Raw genomic sequence first — 22,806 nt, 5'->3', positions numbered from 1 at the left:
ATTGAACTTTGATTAGATATGTTAAAATTTACCGTAATATCTATTCAATTCAATATTACCTGTTGATCCTAGATCAAATGATCTTAATCTTGATATGGTTAGGTTCGATCTCAAGAGTATTATACATGTTCTTTGATTTGTTAGTTAAGCCTACTTTTCGGTCAGGGTGATACGTACATTTTGGGAACATGATAGTATAATTGAGTGGGAGCGCTAACATAAATATGGAATCTATAACTTCTATAGGAATTTAGAAGTGAAACGATGATATCCTTCGAGCTTCGCTAAACAGAGATAAATGGTTGAGATCTCATTTCACTTCGCTGAAATATCATTTATACGGAGCTAAGTGTTTTAAGGATAAAATACATTTAAGGTGTAACGGTAATTTAGTCCCTATTCAATGTAGATCATCTATTAGAGGGTCATTGATCAAATTAGGATTATAACAATGGATAATTAATAGCGTATCTATATCGTGGAACATATAGAGCGTTCTATATAACTGAGAGTGCAATTCTAAGTTCTAAGAGTGGATTCAATAAGGAATTAATAAGTTAGGGAATTTACTTGGTAAATTTGGTTCAGATTATTGGAAGCTCGGTTATATAGGCCCATGGTCCCCATACTAGTTGAGACCATACTTCTTGTAAGACTCAGTGAATTGATTTTGATTAATCAATTATAATTCTAAAGTTAGACTATGTCTAGTTTATGAATTTTCACTAAGCAAGGGCAAAATTGTGAAGGAAAAGTTTTTAGGGTACATTTGTTAATTAAGAGACTTTGATTAGTCTAATTAATAAATATATTAAATGAAATTATTATTTAATAATTAATTTTTAGTTATTAAATAATTGGAACTAGCATTTAAATGGTTAAATTGAAAAATTGGCGTTTTTGAGAAAATGAGATGCAAAAATGATAAAACAGCAAATTGCAAAAGTGGGACCCATTATCCACTAATATGGCCGGCCACTCTTATAGGGTTTTATCATTTATTTTTTCATTATTTTAATGCCAAATAATTCTAACCTAAACCTACGTGGTTACCTATAAATAGATAGTGATGGCTCACATTCACACTTAACTCTGTCAGATGAAAGTTGAGCCTCCTATTCTATACCATAGCCGCCACCCTCTTCTTCTCTTTTCTTCTCTAAATTTTCGAACCTTGAGTGAATGAGTGAGTGCCCACACACATCAAGTGATATCTCAATCATAGTGTGGAAGATTGTGAAGAATCCAATCAACAAGAAGGAGAATCAACATCAAGGAAGGAGAGAAAGAGATCCAGGTTCAGATCTTGGTGATGCTCTGCTACAGAAAGGAATCAAGGGCTAGAGATCTGAACGGAAGGAGTCATTATATTCCGCTGCACCCAATGTAAGGTTTCCTAAACTTTATATGTGTTTATTTCATTGTTTTAGAATTCATATTAGGATGTTAATGAAACATACATGGTAGTAAATCTAGATCCTGGTAAAATATTTCCAACAATAAATTCCCCCAAAACCTCGTGTACACAACAGAAGTTGTGGAAGGTTTCAAGAAGATGGTTATGAAATCTCCCACAGGCTCTGCTAGATTCGGAGTAAAGGTTTGTAGAGATGGAAGCTAGGATTCAATGTCAAGATGAGGAGATTCAGAGGTTGAGACAACAAGGATCTCCTGACGTACCTTTACCTCATATGCCAATCATTTTTGTTCTATTGTTACCAGCAGAATAATGTATGGCTGGTAACCAAGTGGGACCTTTGCATGGGAGAATTTGGATGCAAGGACCCCTAGCCCTTTAAGGAGACTTAGATGTGAAGGATGCTCTTTGGGTCGAGAGCCCTACAGAATTTGTTTTAAGGTCTTAGAAGATTATAGCAGATGGTGGGATCATTGTTCCTTTTATTTCCAATTATGGCAGAGGTTGTAGTGTCTCCTTGGTTGAGCAAAAGAGGAAACCTGCATTGACATTGGTGGGTTCAAGATGGAACAAGAGGTTTCAGGGGACCCAAGGTCAAGGTGGTTCGTGGTCAAGGTGGTTCGCAGGGTGGTTTTTGGAGACGTTATACTTATCTATAGAGCTTTCACTATAAGAAGCATCATCTAGGAGAATGTAATCGTAAGGCATGTTTTCAATGCGGTCTGGTAGGCCACTACAAGAAAGATTGTCCTTTACTGAAAGGAGAGGAATTAGAACAAGAGACAAAGTCCGTACCTTCTCGAGTGCTTATCATTACTCAAATAGATGTTGCAGCCAGTCTTTCTATGGTAACAGGTTAGCTTCTTGTCAACGACTCCTATTTTTACTGTATTGTTTGACTTTGGGGCTACAAACTCATATGTGGTGTCACGAGTAATTAATCAATTGGGTAGACCTTATGATTACATTAAGAGAGGGTTTGGAACCCTAATGCCTAGAGGGAAATTAGTTATCTCTAAAGGGCAGATTATGTCTATGCCAATTAGGGTGAAAATAGGGAGTTGTGTGTTGACTTAGTAGAGCTAGAACCAACAGAGTTTGATATCATACTTGGGATGGATTTTCTGTCCAAGTATTCAGTCAGTATTGACTGTAAGCAAAAAATAGTAATTTTTCAACCTGAGGACGAAGATCCATTTGTTTATGTTAGATTTGTTCAGGGTCTCGAATCCCGATTATTTCAATTTTAAGGGCTAAAGATTTATGACACAATGGATGTGTAGGATTCTTGGCGGTTGTAATTAATTCTAGAAAATCTGAAACATTTGGCCCCGAGGAGGTCAAAGTTGTAAAAAAATTTCTTGATGTTTTTCCTTAGGAGTTACCGGGATCACCGCCATAGCGAGTGATAGATTTTGTAATTGATCTGGCACCTAGGGACAAAACCTGTTTCAAAGGCACCATATAGAATGACTCCAACAGAACTTAAGGAGCTAAAAATACAACTTCAAGGGATGGTGGATTTAAGGTTTACCCAACCCAGTGTGTTGCCCTGGGGAGCTCTGATTTTGTTTGTGAGAAAGAAGGATGGGCCCCTCTGAATGTGCATTGATTACCGGGAATCAAACAAGCTGACAATCAAAAATAAGTATGCATTGCCTAAGATTGATGATTTGTTCGATCAACTCCAGGGGAAGACTGAATTTTCAAAGATTGACTTGCAATTTGATTATCATCAACTGAGAATTCAAGAGGAAGATATTTCAAAAAATACATTTCGGACCAAGTATGGTCATTATGAGTTTTTGGTGATGTCATTCGGATTGACTAATGCTCCAACCACCTTTATAGATCTCATGAATAGAGTATTCAAGGATTTCCTCGATAACTGCATCATCGACGACATCCTTGTGTACTCACAGATAGAAGAAGAACATGAGCAACATCTCCAAATGGTATTACATCGACTCAACAATCACAAGCTGTATGCAAAATTTAAAATGTGTAAATTTATGTTGTCGGAAGTGTCCTTCCTAGGGCATATTGCCGGAAAAGATGGAATTATGGTTGATTTCCGAAAGATCGATCAGTCAAAAATTGGCCAAGGCCAAGAACAGTGACTGAAGTGCAAAGTTTTCTCAGATTGGTAGGGTATTATTGATGTTTTGTCGAAGGATTTTCTAAGATTTGAATACCACTAACAGTTTAACTAAGAAAAACTAACGGGTTGTATGGTCCAAAAAATGTGAAACAAGTTTCCAAGAATTAAATCAACGGTTGATCACAACACCAGTGTTAGCTTTGTCATCAGACCAAAAAAAGTTCATCGTTTACTATGATGGACCCAGACAGGGTCTGGGATGTGTTCTGATGCAAGCTGACATGCTTATAGCATATTCTTCCTGGCCACTAAAGGAATATGAACAACATTACCCAACGCATAATTTAGAGCTTGCTACTTTAGTATTCACTCTAAAGATATGGCGACACTACTTGTATGGAGAAAAATGTGAGATTTACACGGATCACAAGAGTCTCAAGTATTTCTTCACTCAAAAGGATTTGAATATGAGTTAGAGGCGGTGGCTGGAATTAGTCAAGGATTATTATTGTGAGATTCTAAATCATCTCAGGAAGGTCAATGTTGGGCGAATGCTTTGAACAGAAAAAGTCTCGGACATGTCTTAAATACTGTAATGATAGCTCCTTAGTTAGCCTCAGAAATGGTTAAGTCTGAAATTGAATTTGTGGTTGAAAAGTTACATAACATGATACTTCAATCAGATTTGTTGGAAAGGATCAGAAAAACACAATTGGAAGATGCTGAGTTAGTTAAAATTTGAGATGAGGTATTGGCCTGTCGACCTAAGGACTTTTCAGTCTCGAATAACAGAATGTTACTTTACAAAGCTCGAGTTTGTGTTCAAAATAGGGTTGAGCTCAGAATAGAAATACTTGATGAAGCTCATACTATACCTATTCGTTGCACTCAAGAACCACAAAAATGTATCATGATGTGAAACCCTTTTATTGGTGGTGTTGAATGAAGAAAGATGTAGTGGATTACGTGTCTAAATGTCTAACATGTCATCATATCAACCTGAGAACTAGACGCTGACAGGGTTACTACAACCATTAGCACTCCTGAATGGAAGTGGGAGGATATTACAATGGACATTGTGGGTTCGCTTAGAATCACTGAAATGTATGACTCAATATGGGTCATAGTGGAATGTTTCATGAAGTCAACACATTTTCTGCCAGTAAAAAGCAACCTATACGGTGGATCAGTATGCAGAGTTGTATGTGAAAGAGATAGTTCACCTCCATATAGCTCCAAAATCCATTGTTTCAGACAGGGATCCAAAGTTTATATTGAAATTCTGGGTAAATCTTCGGAGAGCTATGGGTACAAAGCTAAAATTCAGTACAACTTTTCACCCTCAGACTGATGGACAATCAGAGAGAATAATTCAAATATTAGAAGACTTACCACGAGCCTGTGTCATGGACTTTGAGGGTTCATGGAGAAAATACTTACCTTTGATAGAATCTTCCTACAACAACTACCAAAGTATAATAGGAATGGCTCCCTATTAAATGATGTACGGTAGGAAGTGTCGTTCTCCAATTCATTGGGACAAAATAGGAGAAAAGAAGTATCTGGATCCTTAGTTAGTTTAAAGGACCAATGAAGCAATAGACAAGATCTAGGCTCGGATGTTTGCTTTACAAACTAGGCAGAAAAGTTACGCTGATCTGAAGCGTAGAGACATTGCATTTCAAGTAGGAGAACATGTTTTCCTGCAAGTTGCACCAATTTGGAAAGAGGGGCAAGTTAAGCCCTAAGTTTATAAGGCCATTTGAGATACTTGAGAAGGTCGGGCAAGTAGCGTATAGGCTAGCCATACCACCAACGTTATCGGCTGTTCATAATGTATTTCATATTTCAAAAATGTTTTAGACCCAACTCATGTCTTGAGTTACGAAGCCCTAGAACTAACTTGTCTTATGAGGAACGGTCAGTTCAAATCCTTGATAGTAAAGAAAAAGTTCTTCGAAACAAGACCATAGTTTTGGTCAAGGTACTCTGGAGGAACAGTAAGGTAGAAGAAGCCACCTGGGAATTAGAGTCCAACATGAAGGCTCAATACCCAAAATTATTCAGGTTAGATTTCGAGGACAAAATCCTTTTAATAGGGGAATAATTGTAATGACCGCATATTAGATTATAGATAAGTAAAGGCAAATAGCGTTAATTATTAATATTTTATAATTATGCATGATTATATATTGTTGTGGGCCCCATTTTAGAAATGAGCATTAGAGTTATAATTTCTTAATTTTGGAGATTTTATTAAACTGTAAGAATATTATTTAAGCTTAATATGAAATATGTAATTTTTATGATTTTTGCTCGGTGACGACGAAAAAATGCGATGGATGGCCGTATGTGTCACATGGGTAAGTTTAGAACCTATTTCTTAGCGGGGCAAATATTTGAGATATTTAGAATGTTGGGTTTAAGCGGAGTTATGGTTTTGGACCATTTTACCCCTAAGCTTATAAGTTGCTTAAATTGGACATAAGGGTCTTTTGGACATTTATTTTTGGAGGTTTAGGTGGCTAGCTTTTATTTTGATAGCTGGCACTAATATATTTCAGCCTATGCTATTGTTTGATGTTGGATTTTATCTAATTAAGGAAAAGACAAGAACAATTAGGAAGTTCTAGCTTGTTCCCCATCTCTCTTTCGACCCTAGCAAAAACCAAGAGACATCTTGGTGTTTTTCTGCTGTTCTTTGAGGATTTTTGAAGGATTGGGGTAGTTCAAGCCAAAAGTAAGCTCTAGAAACCCTTAATCTTTATTTTCTCTAGGTTGTAGTTGGTTGTGGCTTGCAATATGTGGTTTTAGGTGCTATTAGATTTAGGTTTGATTTTATGTCGAATTCTGAGTTTGTTTTAAATTAATTTTGGTTGTTAAATGTTGGTGTTGTTGGTTTGAAAAGAGATTGTTTGAGTTTGAAAACTCAAACTTGACTCATTAATGGCACTTTTGGTTTTAGCTTGTTTCTCTTTCTGCTATTGTTTGGAAATCATTTTCGGATGTTAGCACATGTATTTTGGAAAGTTTGGTGGAAATTGGGTTTAATTTGAGTGAGTTTTGAACTGATTTGTGGAGCCTGGTATGAACCGATTAACTGGTTCTACATGTCCTGTAGATCGGTTAACCGGATCAGTGGCAGGATTCTCAAAAAATCTATTTTGTCGATTCGTGTTATTTTCAGAGCCTTAGTTTGTTGTTTCCTCAATAAATAGGATATTTTTATGTTATTTATCGATAGCAGAATTTATAGTTGTGAGTTTAGGTCCTTGGTTCGGGTTTTAGCGTATTATTTACCTATTTACGTAAATGTGACATAGGGCATTCATCCAGCACATGATTTTCTGTTCAAGTCGACCAACACACTTGAATTCCAAAATGAGATAAGATTAGCATTGAACATATTTATATATGAATATATGTATGTATGTAAGTTGCATAAAATTATGAACTGATATCACAACGGCACAACTATCGTGTCAGGTCAGCAGTACGGGTATAGTACTAGGTTTGACTGATATCCAATTCTAGAAAGTATTAATTGACGCTATCATAGCGGTACGAGCATAGTACAAGGTCGGTAGTATGAGCATAGTACTTGTTAAGAGTGATATTATGGTTAATTATACTTTTGGATATTATTAATGCTATCATGGCGGTATGAACATAGTACCGGACCCGCAGTGCGATCATAGCACTGGTAGTGGCTGATATCATGGTCGATAGTACCAAATGTAAAGAACGTTCTTACTCATCTGTTAAGCCTTGTGGATTGGTGTATGGGCGCCTAAATACAAGGCGGTGATATATTATGTGTTATGTGCTTTTCTTACTAAGTTTGTCGACTCACAGATATTATTTCTGTGTGCTAGTAAAGGAAAGACGAAAGCTGAACAGGAGTGAGTTCTGATCTCGAGGGATAATTGTACATGTCGAGACGGCGCGACCTAAAGTATTTAGCCTTGGGATGACTTGAGCTATATTTTTTAGTTGCTGTGCGATATGTTTGTAAAAGTATTTTGATAAAAATTGTAAAAATTTAAACACGGGATCGCAATTCATGTAAATATATATGTTTATAAAATATAATAGACATGATTTTTAAGGAAAACCATTTAATTAACAAAGACATACATTAATTAGAAAATCAAATTTAGTGCACCTAAATATCAAATATCAGGGCGTCACACAAACATTAATTACTTATTTACTATTTACTCATTTTACTTTAATAAAAATTATAATTTACCCCTAACCTATGCTAGGCAGCCCATGGCTTAACTGAGTTTATTGTTTTGAATAATAAAAAAAATATTAAAAGTGCCTTTTTCAATTTATATATGGCGAAGTAAAAAAAGCAACTACTAATAACTGATTTTTCATAAAATCCAAACTGCGGTTCCCGACGTAGAAGTTGACTCATCGACTTAGTTACATTATATACTTGTTCAATCCTATTTAAACCCACCATCAACAATGTTCTTGCAGAAACTTCTTACTCTAATTCACCAAACTCTTAAAAAGCTCTTCTTATTCATCATCAGAAAAATGTCAACACCCACTTCAATTCCAGAGCTCAAATCACCCAATCCAGACCCAGAGCTCAAAACACCACCAAGTTCAGACCCACAGCCCAAGTCACTTGCTTCTGAGCCCCCATCCTTCGACCCCACTCGACCATCGGTGCCCGTGTCTTACCCGATCAAAACCCTTGAAGAGCTTGAGTCCAGATCTTACTTTGATTCATTTCACTACCCATTCAACAAAGCTTCGGTTCCATTTCCACGTGGAGCGACGTCATCGCCACCAGATAGACCTCAGCTGCTTGTGTGCCATGATATGGCTGGTGGGTATGGAGACGATAAATGGGTTCAGGGAGGGACTAATGGCGAGGCTTATTCTATATGGCATTGGCATCTCATCGATGTTTTTGTTTACTTCTCTCATAATCTTGTTGCTCTTCCTCCTGTTTCATGGGTTAATACAGCTCATCAGCATGGCGTTAAGGTAAAATATAAATTATTATCAGACAATTTTTGTTTATTTATTTGGTAAAATCCATGATTGATTTAGCTTATTCGGTGTAGATGAAATGTTTGATAAATTTGCTTTGAAGGACTTCTTGGGATATATGTGAATGATGATATTGTAGCTGGTGTTTGTGAAATTCAAGATGTTTAATTGGTGAGAGAAAGAATGTGATCTAACTAAGAATTGTGCAATGATGAACGTACGTTTAACCCAAAATTTGGTTTTCACGGTTGACTTAAACTTCTTAAAGAGAAAGACTGGTTGACCCAGTCAAGCTAATAAAATTTGGACTAATGGGGTTTGGCCCTGTGAATTTACCCTGTTTTTTGTTTTTATTAAATTTCACAGAAAGATAGTGCAAATGTTATATTTTACTAGATATTGCAGGCTAGTCATAGTCATAGTACTAACGTCTAGCTTTGTCTAATAAAGTTACAAGAATGGTTGGTGGAGAACATAAATGATTAAATTAAGAAAAAAATCAGTGCCAGTACTCTTGCTTTTCTTTTTTTGAACCAAGTACTATTACTCTTGTTGTTACTAGTGGGCCAATGGCTTTTATGGTACCAGTTAACGAAGATTAATTTTTCCAAAAAGCGAAATCCCTTCATGGTTTCAGAACATGATCTTAGTAATCTAATTTAACTGAAACTAACGAAACGAAAATACTGTGAGTAAAGTACTATGGTTGAGTTGTTGAATACACATTTACACGATTCTTATCAATTGATTTTTTTTTTTGGTTCTCCCTATTTGCTTAGCTTCAAGTTTCAATATAAATTTGATCCTAGTGGATTACTACACATTTTGGATTGAGCTCATTTATGAATTCATTAATAGAAGAATTTTTAAGTAACATTTTTTTTTTGTTTTTACAATTTAATTCAAGGTACTGGCGACTTTCATTGTCGAATGGGATGCAGGGATAGCTATTGCTGACAAGTTGCTTGAAACAGAAGAGTCATCTCAAATGTACGCTGAGAGGTTGACAGAGCTCGCTGTAGCTTTGGGCTTTGATGGATGGCTGGTAGATAAAAATTATTGTCACTAAAACTTGACATGTGGAAATGCATCTTAAAATGCTTTTCTCACCTCCATTAACTGCTGTTTTGTTGCTTCTTTCGTTATTCTGTAGTAACAAAAACTAAAAAAGACCTTCAACTTAAAAAATTTCCTTGGTATTTGGTTTTGGCAATTCAATATATTGTCCTCCCATTCTTTGTATTTGACATTAGAATGTGTTATTTGCAGCTCAATATGGAAGTTAAATTGAACGTGAACCAAATTCCTAATTTGAAAACATTTATCAGCCATTTGACCCAGACTATGCATTCGAAAATTCCAGGCTCTTTAGTCATATGGTGAGAATAAGATTTATCATGTTAAATTTATGTTTTTTCCTTGAATCTTTTGCGCCAAGCAACACGCTTGTTTCTTTTGTTTCCAGTTAGTCTTTTGTGCTTTTCTTTCTTTGAGGATAAAGCATCTTCTACTTTCTGTATCTTTGATTTATAAAAAGGTTTAGAGTACCTACTAAAATTTGTCCGAATATACCATTGGCTATATAGGTATGACAGTGTCACAGTTGACGGCTCTGTTCTTTATCAAAATCAACTGACTGAAAAAAATAAGCCTTTCTTTGATATTTGTGATGGAATCTTTCTCAATTACTGGTGGCGGGTATGGTTCTCTCTAACTTGCTTACATTTTCTTGGAAGGTCTTTTCTACCTTTCTTGAACTTGTAGTTAATATTTCCAGTTCATTATGCTTGAACGTCTGTTCTTTCATTGATGATCTATGCAGGAACACTATCCTAGTAGATCAGCTGCTGTTGCCGGGAATAGAAAGTACGATGTCTACTTCGGCATAGATGTGTTTGGAAGGAACACTTTTGGCGGTGGACATTGGAATGTATGAGTCTCATCTCCTCTCTGGCATTGTCATATATGCAAAGTTTCATGTATTACAAAAAAGAACTCCGTTGCTGTCTGTCTCACATCCATAACTTCTGACAGATTTAAAGCATTAACTTTTAAAGTTGCAATTATATGAACCTTTTCGATGGAATAAAAATAATGTCCTATCTTGCATGCTTTGTATAAATATGAGGTTGTGGTACTGTTTGTTAAGTGCTTTCTCTACACTTTTTTTCAATCTATTTCTCTTTTATGTATAGTCGTAAACTAACAACTTATAAACATAACAGACAAGTTTCGCACTTGATGTGCTGAAAAAGGGTGATGTGTCAGCAGCTGTTTTTGCTCCTGGATGGGTCTATGAGACTAACCAACCACCAGATTTTCAGACTGCTCAAAATCAGTAATGTCCTGATTGCATCTTTTCCCAAATTCTTGTTTATAATTGTTTCCATTTTCTTAGTTTTATTTTTTGAATCTCTATTTCTGATTGTATGAACCTTTTACTTGCTTCTTTTTAATTTCTTTAAGAAGAATTCTGCGAAACTGAAATTTGCTTGCATCCAGATCCTTTCCTGCTATTAATGCTGTGTCCCTTTCACTTTTTTGTATTCAAATCAGGTTTATAAATTAATGTTGTATTTGTACGTAGACTTTATTTGCATACCATTACTGTGAAAATACATGATTTTAATTCTCAAGTTCTCTATAATTAATCATAATAATGTACCTTCTGCTCTAGGCTCAGATACTTAAGCATTGTAATGTTATCTATAAGAGTACTTCATTGTCATGCATTTGTGTTCTGCAGTTGGTGGAGCCTTGTGGAGAAATCGTGGGGAATAGCACAACGTTATCCTAGAGTCCTACCATTCTACTCTAATTTCGATCAGGTTGCAGCCAACTTTAAACAAAATGTCTTTTGAGTTCTTACATCAATTTGTATGAATAGGTTCACCTGGTCAGCAGAAGAAGAAATCTAATTCCAGTAAAAAAAACTTGATATTTATTTTTCAGGGCCGGGGTCACCATTTCTCTGTCGATGGACTACAAGTTCTAGATTCTTCATGGAACAACCTTTCAAGTCAAGGTTTTCAGGTCTGTCTGTTACAATATAACCTTTTAGCCTTTTCTTCTACTGTGATATTTTCTAAACCTTCTCATGTAATTATTTCTAGACCTTATTTCAACATTTCAAGTCAAGGTTATGATGTGCTCAAATAGCCAAGGGTTTCAATGGTTGTTTTGGTAGATTTAGAATCATGGGATTACCTATTGGAAATAGTTCATTATGGTTTATCATTTGGTTACTGGTACAAAATTAAGCAATTAAATGAATCCACGCATTGAGTGAAACTGAAATCTGGATGGTAAATACTCTTATTATATGCGCTTCCTTTTCTCTGCACGATGTTAGAGTTTTGTTGTTCAATAAGCTTCAGTTTGCTTTTTAACTCATGCATTTGTTGCAGCCACTGCTTGAGTACAAGGACAGCTCTACCACAGATGGCATAAAAGTGCTTGTTGAGTAAGTTTGATGATTCTTTTGAGATTTTGTGCTCATTACTGTATTTTTCAAAGGGGAAGTGTCAAAAATAAATAGTATGTCGGTATTATTAATAGTATGCATGGATTTTCAGTTATTAGCTCTCTCTTTTGCTACTCTAATTATTCCAGTCATGAAAAATCTAAAAAAGTGCATGAATACCTGTTTACAAACTATTTTTTATGAATTTCTTATCGTGATGGGTAACCACAGTATAGACTCCATTTTAAAAGGGCTAGTCCACTCACTGTAGTAAGGAAAAAGATTGCAGCTAGACCTGAATTCCTGAACTTTTACGATTTATATTTCCTTGATTGTGTAACAAGCTTAATATACTAAACAAAAACTGTGAATTAGTCTCAAGGAAGGATCTTATAGAGGTGGAAGTAATATTACATTCAAAGGAAGTCTTAAAGGCAGTGGCGATTTCACAGCAAGACTCTTCCTGGGAGAGCTTCCTTTGGGGAACTCACCTCTTTACTTTACTTATTCCGTAAGCTTCTCATCTGTTGATTTGAACTTTGATTATTCAAGGAAGTCACTATGCATAAGTTGTTCAAATCCTGATATCAACTCGATCTGAATAAACTGTTTATAAACATGATATTACATTTCAAGCACAAATGCATAGCATTATCCAATCTGATAATATATTTTATAAATTCCATTTTTTTTCTGTACTGATCCAATTTTATCAATGCAGGTGAAATCTAAGGCAAATTCTCTGCTTGGCCTAAATCTCAATTTCTCTTCTGGGGCAGGAGAGAAAAAGTCTGTACTTCTTGCACCAGCAAAAGTAGATCATCTCTCAGGCAAATTTAGTACCGTGGTCACAACACGTCAACTAGAAAATCTTGGAGCTTCTTCAGAATGGACCATACAGGAGAGCAGCATCTCACTTAGTGGACACACATTAACAGAAATCTCTGCTTATTGCTACAGGTCTGACCATCGGATTGTGAAATTAGACGACGATAACACTTCAGATCAAAGTACAGCCTCAGCTGAGTACTATGCTGTGCTTGGCCACATAACAGTCAAAAGTTCAGAACAGAAATCAAATTTTCCACCCTCTTCTTCATGGGTTGTCGAAGGTGAACACATCAAATGGACTCCATCCTCTGAGGATTCTAAGACTGTGAGTGTAAAGATTATTTGGAAATTGAAAGATGGGAATGATTCTACATTCCCAAAATACAATATTTATGCAAAGAAAGCAGAATCAGCAAGTGAGTTCCTTGGAGTGGCGCGAGTTCAAGCGTTTTATGTTGGTGACTATGCAGTTCCCTCTGGTAGTTCTGGTGTCAAATTTTTCATTCAAGTGTGTGATGTTGATGGGAGCAGCCAGACACTAGATGATTCTCCTTCTCTCCTATTGGAACCAACCACCTAAAGATCACTGTCATTATTATGTGTTACTAGTTCTTTTATTATATCTTCAATAAGCAGCATTATCTAAAATAACAATAAAAATGCTTTAATAATAAGGACTTTAATAAAAAATATGATGGTTCACAAAACCCATCAATTTAAATTGTATCTTTCCCACCTTGTGAAAATAAAAAATTGTATCTTTCTTTCTTCATTATTGTGTTATTAGCATTACTAATTTCCCATCTTAAGGAGGTTGCTATGGTTGTTATACTTTCGGACACATATAGAGAAGAGGCACATGGTGAAAACTTTGAGAGTTAAAAAATTAGTTGCAACATAACATTGTCAAGAGGTCACTTTATGTAATCGATTGGAAATTTTAGGGTGTTGTAATTTATTGTTCTAAATTTTGAGCCTGCATTCAAAATGATCAAACCACACATGCACAGGGAACCATGGTAAAGGAATTTTAGTAGAGAATTTTAATTTTATATACTTAAAAAATTAAAAAAATTTATTATTAAACCAAAAATCTAAACCCTAAAAATTATGACATTTTTTTCAAAACCTCAAAAATATCCCCTCACAATTCACCCATTCTCTCTCTGCATCATCTCTCTCTCTATCTCGCATCCCAACCGCCCACCCTCACCACCACCTCCGACCTCCATCCTCCGACCTCCGACCCTCACCACCACCTCCGACCACCCGCACCAACACCCTCGACCCAGCCCCACTCTCTCGGACCACCCAAAAGTCGCACCCCCTCAGCCCAATCTCTCTTCCTCTTTCTGAAATCGTAGAAAAAAAAAAAAAATTTCCCCCAGGTCCGATGGTCGGACCCCATGGTCCGACCATCAGACCTTAAGCTCTCTTCCTCTCTCTGAAAACGCAATATATATATATATATATATATATTTATAGGTCCGATGGTCGGACCATGGGTCCGATCATCGAACCTGGGGAATTTTTTTTTTTTTCTGCGATTTCAGAGAGAGGAAGAGAGCTTAGGGTCCGATTGGTCGGACCCCATCGGACCCCATGGTCCGACCATCGAACCTGGGGGAAATATTTTTTTTTTCCTGCGATTTCAGAGAGAGGAAGAGAGATTGGGCGGAGGGGGTGCGACTTTTGGGTGGTCCGAGAGAGTGGGGCTGGGTCGAGGGTGTTGGTGCGGGTGGTCGGAGGTCGGAGGATGGAGGTCGGAGGTGGTGGTGAGGGTGGGCGGTTGGGATGAGAGAGAGAGAGAGAGAGAGAGAGAGAGAGAGAGAGAGAGAGAGAGAGAGAGAGAGAGAGAGAGAGAGAGAGAGATGATGCAGAGAGAGAATGGTTGAATTGTGAGGGGGTATTTTTGGGGTTTTAAAAAAAATGTCATAGTTTTTTTAGAGTTTAGAGTTTTGGTTTAATAATAAATTTTTTTAATTTTTTAAATATATAAAATCAAATGGGAAATTTGATTTTCTATACTTAGAAAATCTTAAATTTTTTTTCTAAACCAATAATTTAAACCCTAACAAAACTATACCTTTTTTTTCAAAACCCCAAAAATACCCTCAAACTCTCACAGCATCTCTCTTTCTCTCTCTATCTCGGCATCCCACACTCCAGGTCCGATGGTCGGACCATGGGGTCCGACCAATCGGACCCATCGGACCCCATGGTCCGACCATCGGACCTGTTTTTTTTTTTTTTTCATTCGATTTGAGAGAGACGAAGAGAGAGGGGGTCCGATGGTCGGACCATGCATCCGATTGGTTGGACCCCATGGTCCGACCATCGGACCTGGGGCTTTTTTTCCTTTTCCTTTTTTTTTTTGCTTTCGATTTGATGGACCGGCGGTGAAGAGGGGGCCTGGGATTCGTGGGCTTCGACCGCCGGTGATGGGGGGCCTGGGATTCGTGGGACCGGCGGTGAACTGGGCTTCGACCGTCGTTCGGGTTGGGGTTGGGATTCGTGGGTGAGGGTGGTTCGGGTTGGGGTTTTCGTGGGTGAGGGTGGTTCGGGTTGGGGTTGATCGTTGGTGAGGGTGGTCGACGGCCGTGGGTGAGGGTGGTTCGGGTTGGGGTTGATCGTGGGTGAGGGTTTTCGTGGGTGAGGGTGGTTCGGGTGAGGGTGGGCGGTTGGGGTGAGATAGAGAGAGAGAGAGATGATGCAGAGAGAGAATATTGTGAGGGGGGTATTTTTGGGGTTTTGAAAAAAAAGTATAGTTTTTTTAGGTTTTAAATTTTTGGTTTAGGGAAAAAATTTTAAGATTTTCTTAGTATAGAAAATCAAATTATTTCCCTTTTAGTAAAAGTAATTTAACATCAAAACACACATACATGCACACCATCAATATCTTGTGAATCCACTATGAAACAAGAAAAGAATACACCCATTGACAGTGGTGGCGGACCTTAGAATTTTCACCAGTGGGATGCAAAATTTAAATAAAAGGATTGTTTTTTTTTTTTTGAAAAGAATAAAAAGATTATTAATTGCGATATTTTATTACATTTTTTTTTTTTTAAATTTTATACATAGTAATAGTAGTGTTTGTTATATTTATAACATCTTTAAAGAATTGTCTTTAACAAGTTTTTTTGGAATTTTCTAAAAGTATATAGGATGTATCCTGTACGAGTACCCTAAAAAAAGGGTGTACTTACTACAGCGTACGACCATGAACTTTTACTAAAATTCTTCTTAACGAAACAAACAAAAGGGTGAACAATAGAATTTTTTTTTATATTATATACTATTTTTAGTAGTCGTATTTTTTGTTGATATACTTTTCGATCAAATCATAATTTAATTTATAACTTCCTTCCACTAAAGGAGGAATGACTTTCGGCAGAAACTTCTTAGTATAATTCACCAAAAACTAGAACATCTCTCTTCTTCTCCATCTTATTATTCTTCTTAAAAATGTTATCACTTGCTTCTGAACCCCCACCATTAATCAATCCCACACAACCATCGGTGCCCGTGTCTTACCCGATCAAAACCCTTGAAGAGCTTGAGTCGAGATCTTACTTTGACTCATTTCACTACCCATTCAACAAAGCTTCGGTTCCAGTAATTCAACATGGAACGACGTCGTCCGATAGGCCTCAGCTGCTTGTGTGCCATGATATGGCTGGTGGGTATGGAGACGATAAATGGGTCCAGGGGCAGGGAGGGACTAATGGCCGCAAGGCTTATTCTATATGGCATTGGCATCTCATCGATATTTTTGTCTACTTCTCCCATAATCTTGTTTCTCTTCCTCCTGTTTCATGGGTTAATACAGCTCACCAACATGGCGTTAAGGTAACATAATTATAAGTTTATTTAATTAATATCTATTAATTTCTTTTTGTTGTAATTAAATACAAATTTGTATATTACAATGGAATCCAATTATAAGTAGGTACTGGGGACTTTCATTGTTGAAGGGGATAGTGGTGAAGAGAGAGCTATTGTTGAGAAGTTGCTCGAAACAGAAGAATCATCTCAAATGTATGCTGACAGGTTGACAGAACTAGCTCTCAATTTGGGCTTTGATGGATGGCTGGTAATTATTGCTAATAATATTGCCACTTTATTAATTTACTTTCTTATCATTTTTTTTATTATTTTTTTTTTAAAAAATAATGATATTCATTAAAAACCAGCCTTAGCCAATAGAATGTTTTTCAAATCAATAGAAGCATTCAGCTTATTGAACATACAACCTGACATAAAACAAGACCTTCTAACAACACAGTGAATAGACTTAGCAGATTGATAAACAAAAAAATCTAAAACATTCTTTAAAGTAGATAAAACTAAGCGACAATCCTCCTCCAACAAACCAAACTAAGACGGCATATGAACGAAGCTATTAATTGCCTGAATCATAACTAAATCATCTGGTTCAATGATCACATCTTCCCAACCTTTTATTTTTATCCAACTCAACGCCTCCTTCATTGTAATTGCTTCAGCTATTTCAGGGAGAACAACACCACTTCAAGGTGCTGAAATAGCTTCAATAAGACCTCCATTCTCATCTAAGGACACACACCCAAAACCAAACTTTTGTTGAGCTTCAAAAATTGTACCGTCAACATTAATTTTGACCTTAAAATTAACCAGTTTACTCAAATGGTTGCTGCTAAAGGACACACCAATAGCAAATAGGGATCCTGACGAGTGAAACTTAGCAACCCTGCATTGGCCAAGGACTGACTTTGCTCACTTAACCACTTCTAAAGCAGAACAAGTTTTTTTGCTGCCAAAATATCTCATTTTGAGTCTTCCAAATGCTTTAACTAACCATAGCAGCATCAATACATTTTATTATTTGTTGATATGCACTTATAATAAAATATGATATATATTTATATATGAAAAAATATATAAATAAATATATATTATCACCATAATTAATTATTCTTTTGTAGTTATTTTGTAACTTTTATTTAAATAAAATTATTAGATTAATTTGTTCAAATAAAAAAATTATCTGATTAATGAAAATATAAAAGAAGGAGAACATATGACTGTGTGATTGGACAAGAATATTGGTTGCAATGGAATATTCTTGTTTTATGCTTTGTTTTGAAAAATTAAATTACTTAATATATATATATATATATCTTTATATATTAAAAGAATATTCTATTAAATTTAACGATTACGTTTGATCTCCCGTTAATAAATAAATCCAATAATTAAACCAAAAAAATTAAACAATCTTTTAAATATTAATAATCTCTTTTTAAATTAAAAAAATCATCTTACCCACATCTTTCTCTAACAAACTTATCTTGGAAGAATATTAATAATTTTTTTTATTTATCTTTTAAAAAAGAAAAATATAGATAAAATGTCTTGAAAAGATAATATAGATGTGAGACTGAGTATTTACCTTATATATTTGTGCTTATTTTTAGTTTTATTTTTAATTTTACCACCAAGAGGAGAAGGTTGAAAAATATTAGAATATGAAAATATTATTGGTGCTTATTAGTAATTTGCAAAGAATGTGAAAGTCTATAAATATATAGTTGTGTAACTATTATTAGATATGAAATGAGATAATAGAACTTTTTTCAATTAGAAGATTAATGTACATTTTACTATTAATAACATACATTATTATAACACAATTATGTTTTAATTACTAAATATACTGACACATATTTTATTTTTATAAAACAAGTCATTCAAATAATTATACTATTTTAATTATTAATTAAAATAAAAAACTAAAATATTAAATAAAACTAACACTACGTGGCTTGGCACGTAACAATCACCTAGTATATTTATAGGCAGTGACACAGACCTAGAATTTTTAGTTTGTGAGGGTTTATTTATCATAAAAAATATTTATACTTACATTATAACTACTATTACTAGATTTATTTATTTTTGTGGGGGCTTTTCTACTATTTTAGTTCATAATTATCAATTTAAACAATTTACATTTAATTTTTTAAAAGACAATATTTTTGTTAGCGGGGCTATATATAGCCCCCACAATAATATAACTAGGTCCGTCACTGTTTATAGAAAATGTGATCTAGCATATTATTAGAGTATATTTTACAAGCTACATTACACTAAATTGGTGGAGAATCTTCACACAATTTCACTTCAATAGAACACCAAATTATATATCAACTAGGGAACTAAGCTGCGCTTCGCGTGGTGTTTCTAAACTTTTATAATCTTTATATATAAATATATATATTGTACTTATAATAAGTGATATAATCTAAAACATAATATTTTCATGCATGTTTATATTATTATTAATTACTATAAAAGAATTGATTGTAAATTTATTAATTTAATTATATAATTAGATTTTATTATATCATTAATTATAATTTATTATTTTATATAATTTTTTTGGTAAGCATATCAAATATTGAATAAAAAATATGGAAAAAATAATAATAGGTTGCTAACTCATATTTTTTGGCTTATAAATATATAGATATATTATATAAATATATAAATTTAATTTGATGACATAAAATAATAACAAAAAATTAAATTATAATTAAGTGAGCAAGATCAAGTTATCAATCACTCATATATTTTTGGACGATTGAGAAGAATGTAAGAATACTTTGTTTATAGTATAGAAGTATACTAATAATGTAGTTCTTAATACATGTGGAATTTTTACAAATAATAATAATAATAACAAATATATAAGATAAACTAAATTTATTAAAATTCTTTTAAAATAAATTAAAATATTGAAGGATGTTCCCTCATTTTCTTTAATACTTTCCTTTATATAAATATATAGAAATTAGATATTGATTTACAAAAATACTTAGACCGATAGATTTTATAATAATGTGTGAGATTTGGACTAAAGTAAAAATAGTGCAACTTGTAATTTTTATAAGATTTTGTTATTAAAAAATAATTACTATGAAAAGTAATTATATTTTAAAAATTATAAAATAAATTATTAAAAATTTAAATTGTTTTATATAGGTAATAATTTCATACATATTTAACTAAGATTAGTAGTACAAAATAAAAATAAAAATCTAAAAAAATATGTATTTTTTATTAATAATTATAGGTTTTAATTATTTTACATACGTAATAATACTATATATCTTCAACAAAAATTAATAATTTAAAATAAAAATTTTAAAAAATATATTTTTAATTTGTTAAAATATTTTAAGAATTTTTTTTTTAAATTTTAAATATTTGACAAAGACTAAAAAAAATATAAAAATATATGTAAATAAATAATATCAATCACCCACATATTTTGATCACTAATTGGGGAAGATTATATTTATCAATCACCCACATATAAAATAAATAATACTAATTTTGAATAAACAATAGTAAGATATATATTCTATAAGTTTAACATTCACAATAGTATCATATCACTAAAAGTATATATGAAAAATATATAGTTAAGGAATCTTATTATTCTTAGTTTTTTTATTTTTTTTGAAAAGAGAAGCCTTATTATTCTAATGTGATCCCCGCCTAAAGTGCAGTGAGTTGAATACTGTCATTCAAGTTTATGACCTTTGCAGTGGCTGTGCTAAAGTGACTCAAGTAAGCCTTGAGTGACTCGCCTGGTTGTTGCTTTATGTTGGTTAATGATGATACTTCAAGTCATCTGTCTCTAGCGGCTTGAAATTGCTTTTTAAAGTTATCAGACAAATGTTTCCATGATGTTATAGAATGATGAGTATATTTGTCGAACCAACTGCTCGGAGCTCTTGTTAAAGAAGTTGGGAATAAAATGCAACATAGATTATTCGTGACATTGTTAGCTTGCATTATAGTATTAAAGTTTTTCAAGTGAGTGACTGGGTCCATAGTCCCATCATACTGCGAAACATGTGGGTTTTTGAATGCCTGAGGAAACTCGGAATTTAAGATATCAAGATGAAACGGCTCAGTTTCTTCATCCGAGTCGTAACCAGGCAATTTTCCATGTTCTCCATCCTGACACTTTCTGAACTTATCCTCTAGTTCAATTATTCGCAATTGGATGGGATCTCCTTGTTGTTGATTTGCATTTTGATTGAGTTGATGGCGCAAATCAGGTGCATTTTGATTCAAACGCTCATGAAGATCTGGCTATCTTTGATTTAAGCATTCTCGAAGGTCAGACTGCCTTCGCTCATAATTACTCATAGATCTTGTCTCCGAGTAACTTTCGGATTGATAACTTCGTGAATTGCTGATACTTTCTTGGTCAGCATAACGTCGAGCGCGCTTTACTTCCTTCTCGAATTTGCCTACCCGATCGACTATGTCCTCGAGACCTTGAATGTCCCAGACTTGAACTTGCTTCATCTTGTATCAGCCTTCTCCTTCAAAAGAGGTTAGATACACGTCCTCTATTCAAGTATGTGTGTACATCCTCTCTCTCTGATCGAGAAGGACGTTGAGGGTGACTTGGAGGTAGCCCACCTGACCTTGGTTGATTTCGAGGGTTTCTCTCATTACCATGAGGGATTTCTTGGTTCCCTGGTCGAGGCTGTCTCGTATCCTCATTCTTGCGAGATGCTTCTGGTACATCATTTTGCTCATTCTCTTGGTTTATAAATCCTTGGGAAACTTGAGGAACATCTCGCCGTTGCTCTTGATTATCTGTTTGATTATCTATTGGAAGATCCCTTGTACCCTCAGGTTGTTCTTCCTAGGCGTTTTGGGGATTTCCCTAGTTTGTTTCTTATCTCTTGGTTCTCGACCCTCAAGGTCAACCTCGTGGTCTTCTTACCGAAGGATCAGGTTGATTCTAAGGATTTATTCCTTGTACCCAGGCCGCCACATCCTCTCTTTCAAACTCAGTATTTCATTGGTTAGATTCGGCTAAGCATTCTTGAAGTTTCCTATTTTCTAATTCCATCAATGATATATATCTAGTTGGGTCGTAAGCATCCTCGCTTTTAGGCACGTATCTAGCAGAATTATTGACATCTTCAGTCCTTCTTTCTGAATTTCGATCACCACCACTATCGTTCTTCCTTGAACGTGATGTTTCAATGGTATGGGGTCTTTGAGATCCCATTGGCTCTTTTCCAGGGCGACATGTTGTTTCTTCAGGGCAATTTTCATCATTTTGATTGTTATCAGCCATTGAATATGGACAAATTTCTGTTTGTAAGGAGGGATTTTTCTGAGTTTTATCACTAAGGCTCTCAATAAAAGCACCAAATTGTTATGCAAATTTTTGTTAACCAAAAATAAATAGCCTTTTAGTAATAAATTATCAATAGAAATTAATAAGTTATAAATGATAGTATAATTCCACATATTTTTACGTAGTTTTGTAGTGAAAATCTACCTACTCTATGAGTCCTTATTATTAGGGATATTTTTAAAGTACAGAATACAATATCTGATTTTGAATAATAGTCTTTCTCCCTGGCACTCAAGACTGGGATGAGACTTTGATTAACCGTTGTTTTACTCAAGAAGTGGCTCGGGCCATTCTACAAATCAAGCCTATTGTAAACCAAGATGACATTCTCTTTTGGAGGGGCAGCAGGAATGGAACTTTTTCTTTGAAAAGTGCGTTGTGGAAGGCTCAGAGTGATAGATTTCATCCTAAAAAAGATGTTTGGAAACTGCTATGGAAGTTGAAGCTGCATCCTAGACAATCACTACTCATATGGAAAGCACTGACTAGCAGTCTTCCTACAAAAAATCGGCTGGGATTTTTGCATAGCAGGGATAATTTGTGCTGCTTCTGTGGTGTAGAGCCTGAGACTGAGTGCCATGTTTTCCGAGATTGTCACTTCACACCGAATTTGTGGTTCCTTAGTCCTTGGGGTATCAGAACGGATCGTTTAGTCTCGCTATCATTTGAGGAGTTCTTCATCTGGTTATGCAATTGCAATGATGATAAACTCATCATTTTCGGGCCTTGTCTGTTTGAGACGGTTTGGAATAGCAGAAATG

General features: G+C 34.8%; 2 protein-coding genes across 4 annotated transcripts in view; both read left to right on the top strand.

Annotated features, from left to right (window-relative positions):
* The first annotated feature begins 7,907 nt into the window (after window positions 1-7,907).
* Window positions 7,908-13,600, top strand: LOC133033629 (cytosolic endo-beta-N-acetylglucosaminidase 1-like). Its single transcript, XM_061108615.1, has 11 exons — window positions 7,908-8,528; window positions 9,442-9,579; window positions 9,804-9,913; window positions 10,121-10,232; window positions 10,357-10,464; window positions 10,760-10,872; window positions 11,281-11,362; window positions 11,487-11,567; window positions 11,942-11,997; window positions 12,373-12,508; window positions 12,719-13,600. Exons 1-11 carry the CDS (start codon window positions 7,998-8,000, stop codon window positions 13,406-13,408), a joined length of 2,157 nt encoding a protein of 718 aa, XP_060964598.1. The 5' UTR covers window positions 7,908-7,997; the 3' UTR covers window positions 13,409-13,600.
* Window positions 13,601-15,199: 1,599 nt separating this feature from the next.
* LOC133033628 (cytosolic endo-beta-N-acetylglucosaminidase 1-like) overlaps window positions 15,200-22,806 on the top strand; it is a 47,989-nt gene continuing 40,382 nt past the window's right edge. For all 3 annotated transcript variants that reach the window (XM_061108612.1, XM_061108613.1, XM_061108614.1), the window contains exons 1-2: window positions 15,200-16,680; window positions 16,781-16,924. In XM_061108612.1, coding sequence (XP_060964595.1) covers window positions 16,297-16,680; window positions 16,781-16,924 — 528 coding nt within the window. In that variant the 5' untranslated portion in view covers window positions 15,200-16,296. The remainder of the gene's footprint in view (window positions 16,681-16,780; window positions 16,925-22,806) is intronic.

This window comes from Cannabis sativa, chromosome 1 (assembly GCF_029168945.1).
Source record: "Cannabis sativa cultivar Pink pepper isolate KNU-18-1 chromosome 1, ASM2916894v1, whole genome shotgun sequence".
Taxonomy (NCBI): domain Eukaryota; kingdom Viridiplantae; phylum Streptophyta; class Magnoliopsida; order Rosales; family Cannabaceae; genus Cannabis; species Cannabis sativa.
Note: the sequence above shows the minus strand (reverse complement) of the source record. Positions and strands in the feature narration are given on the sequence as shown.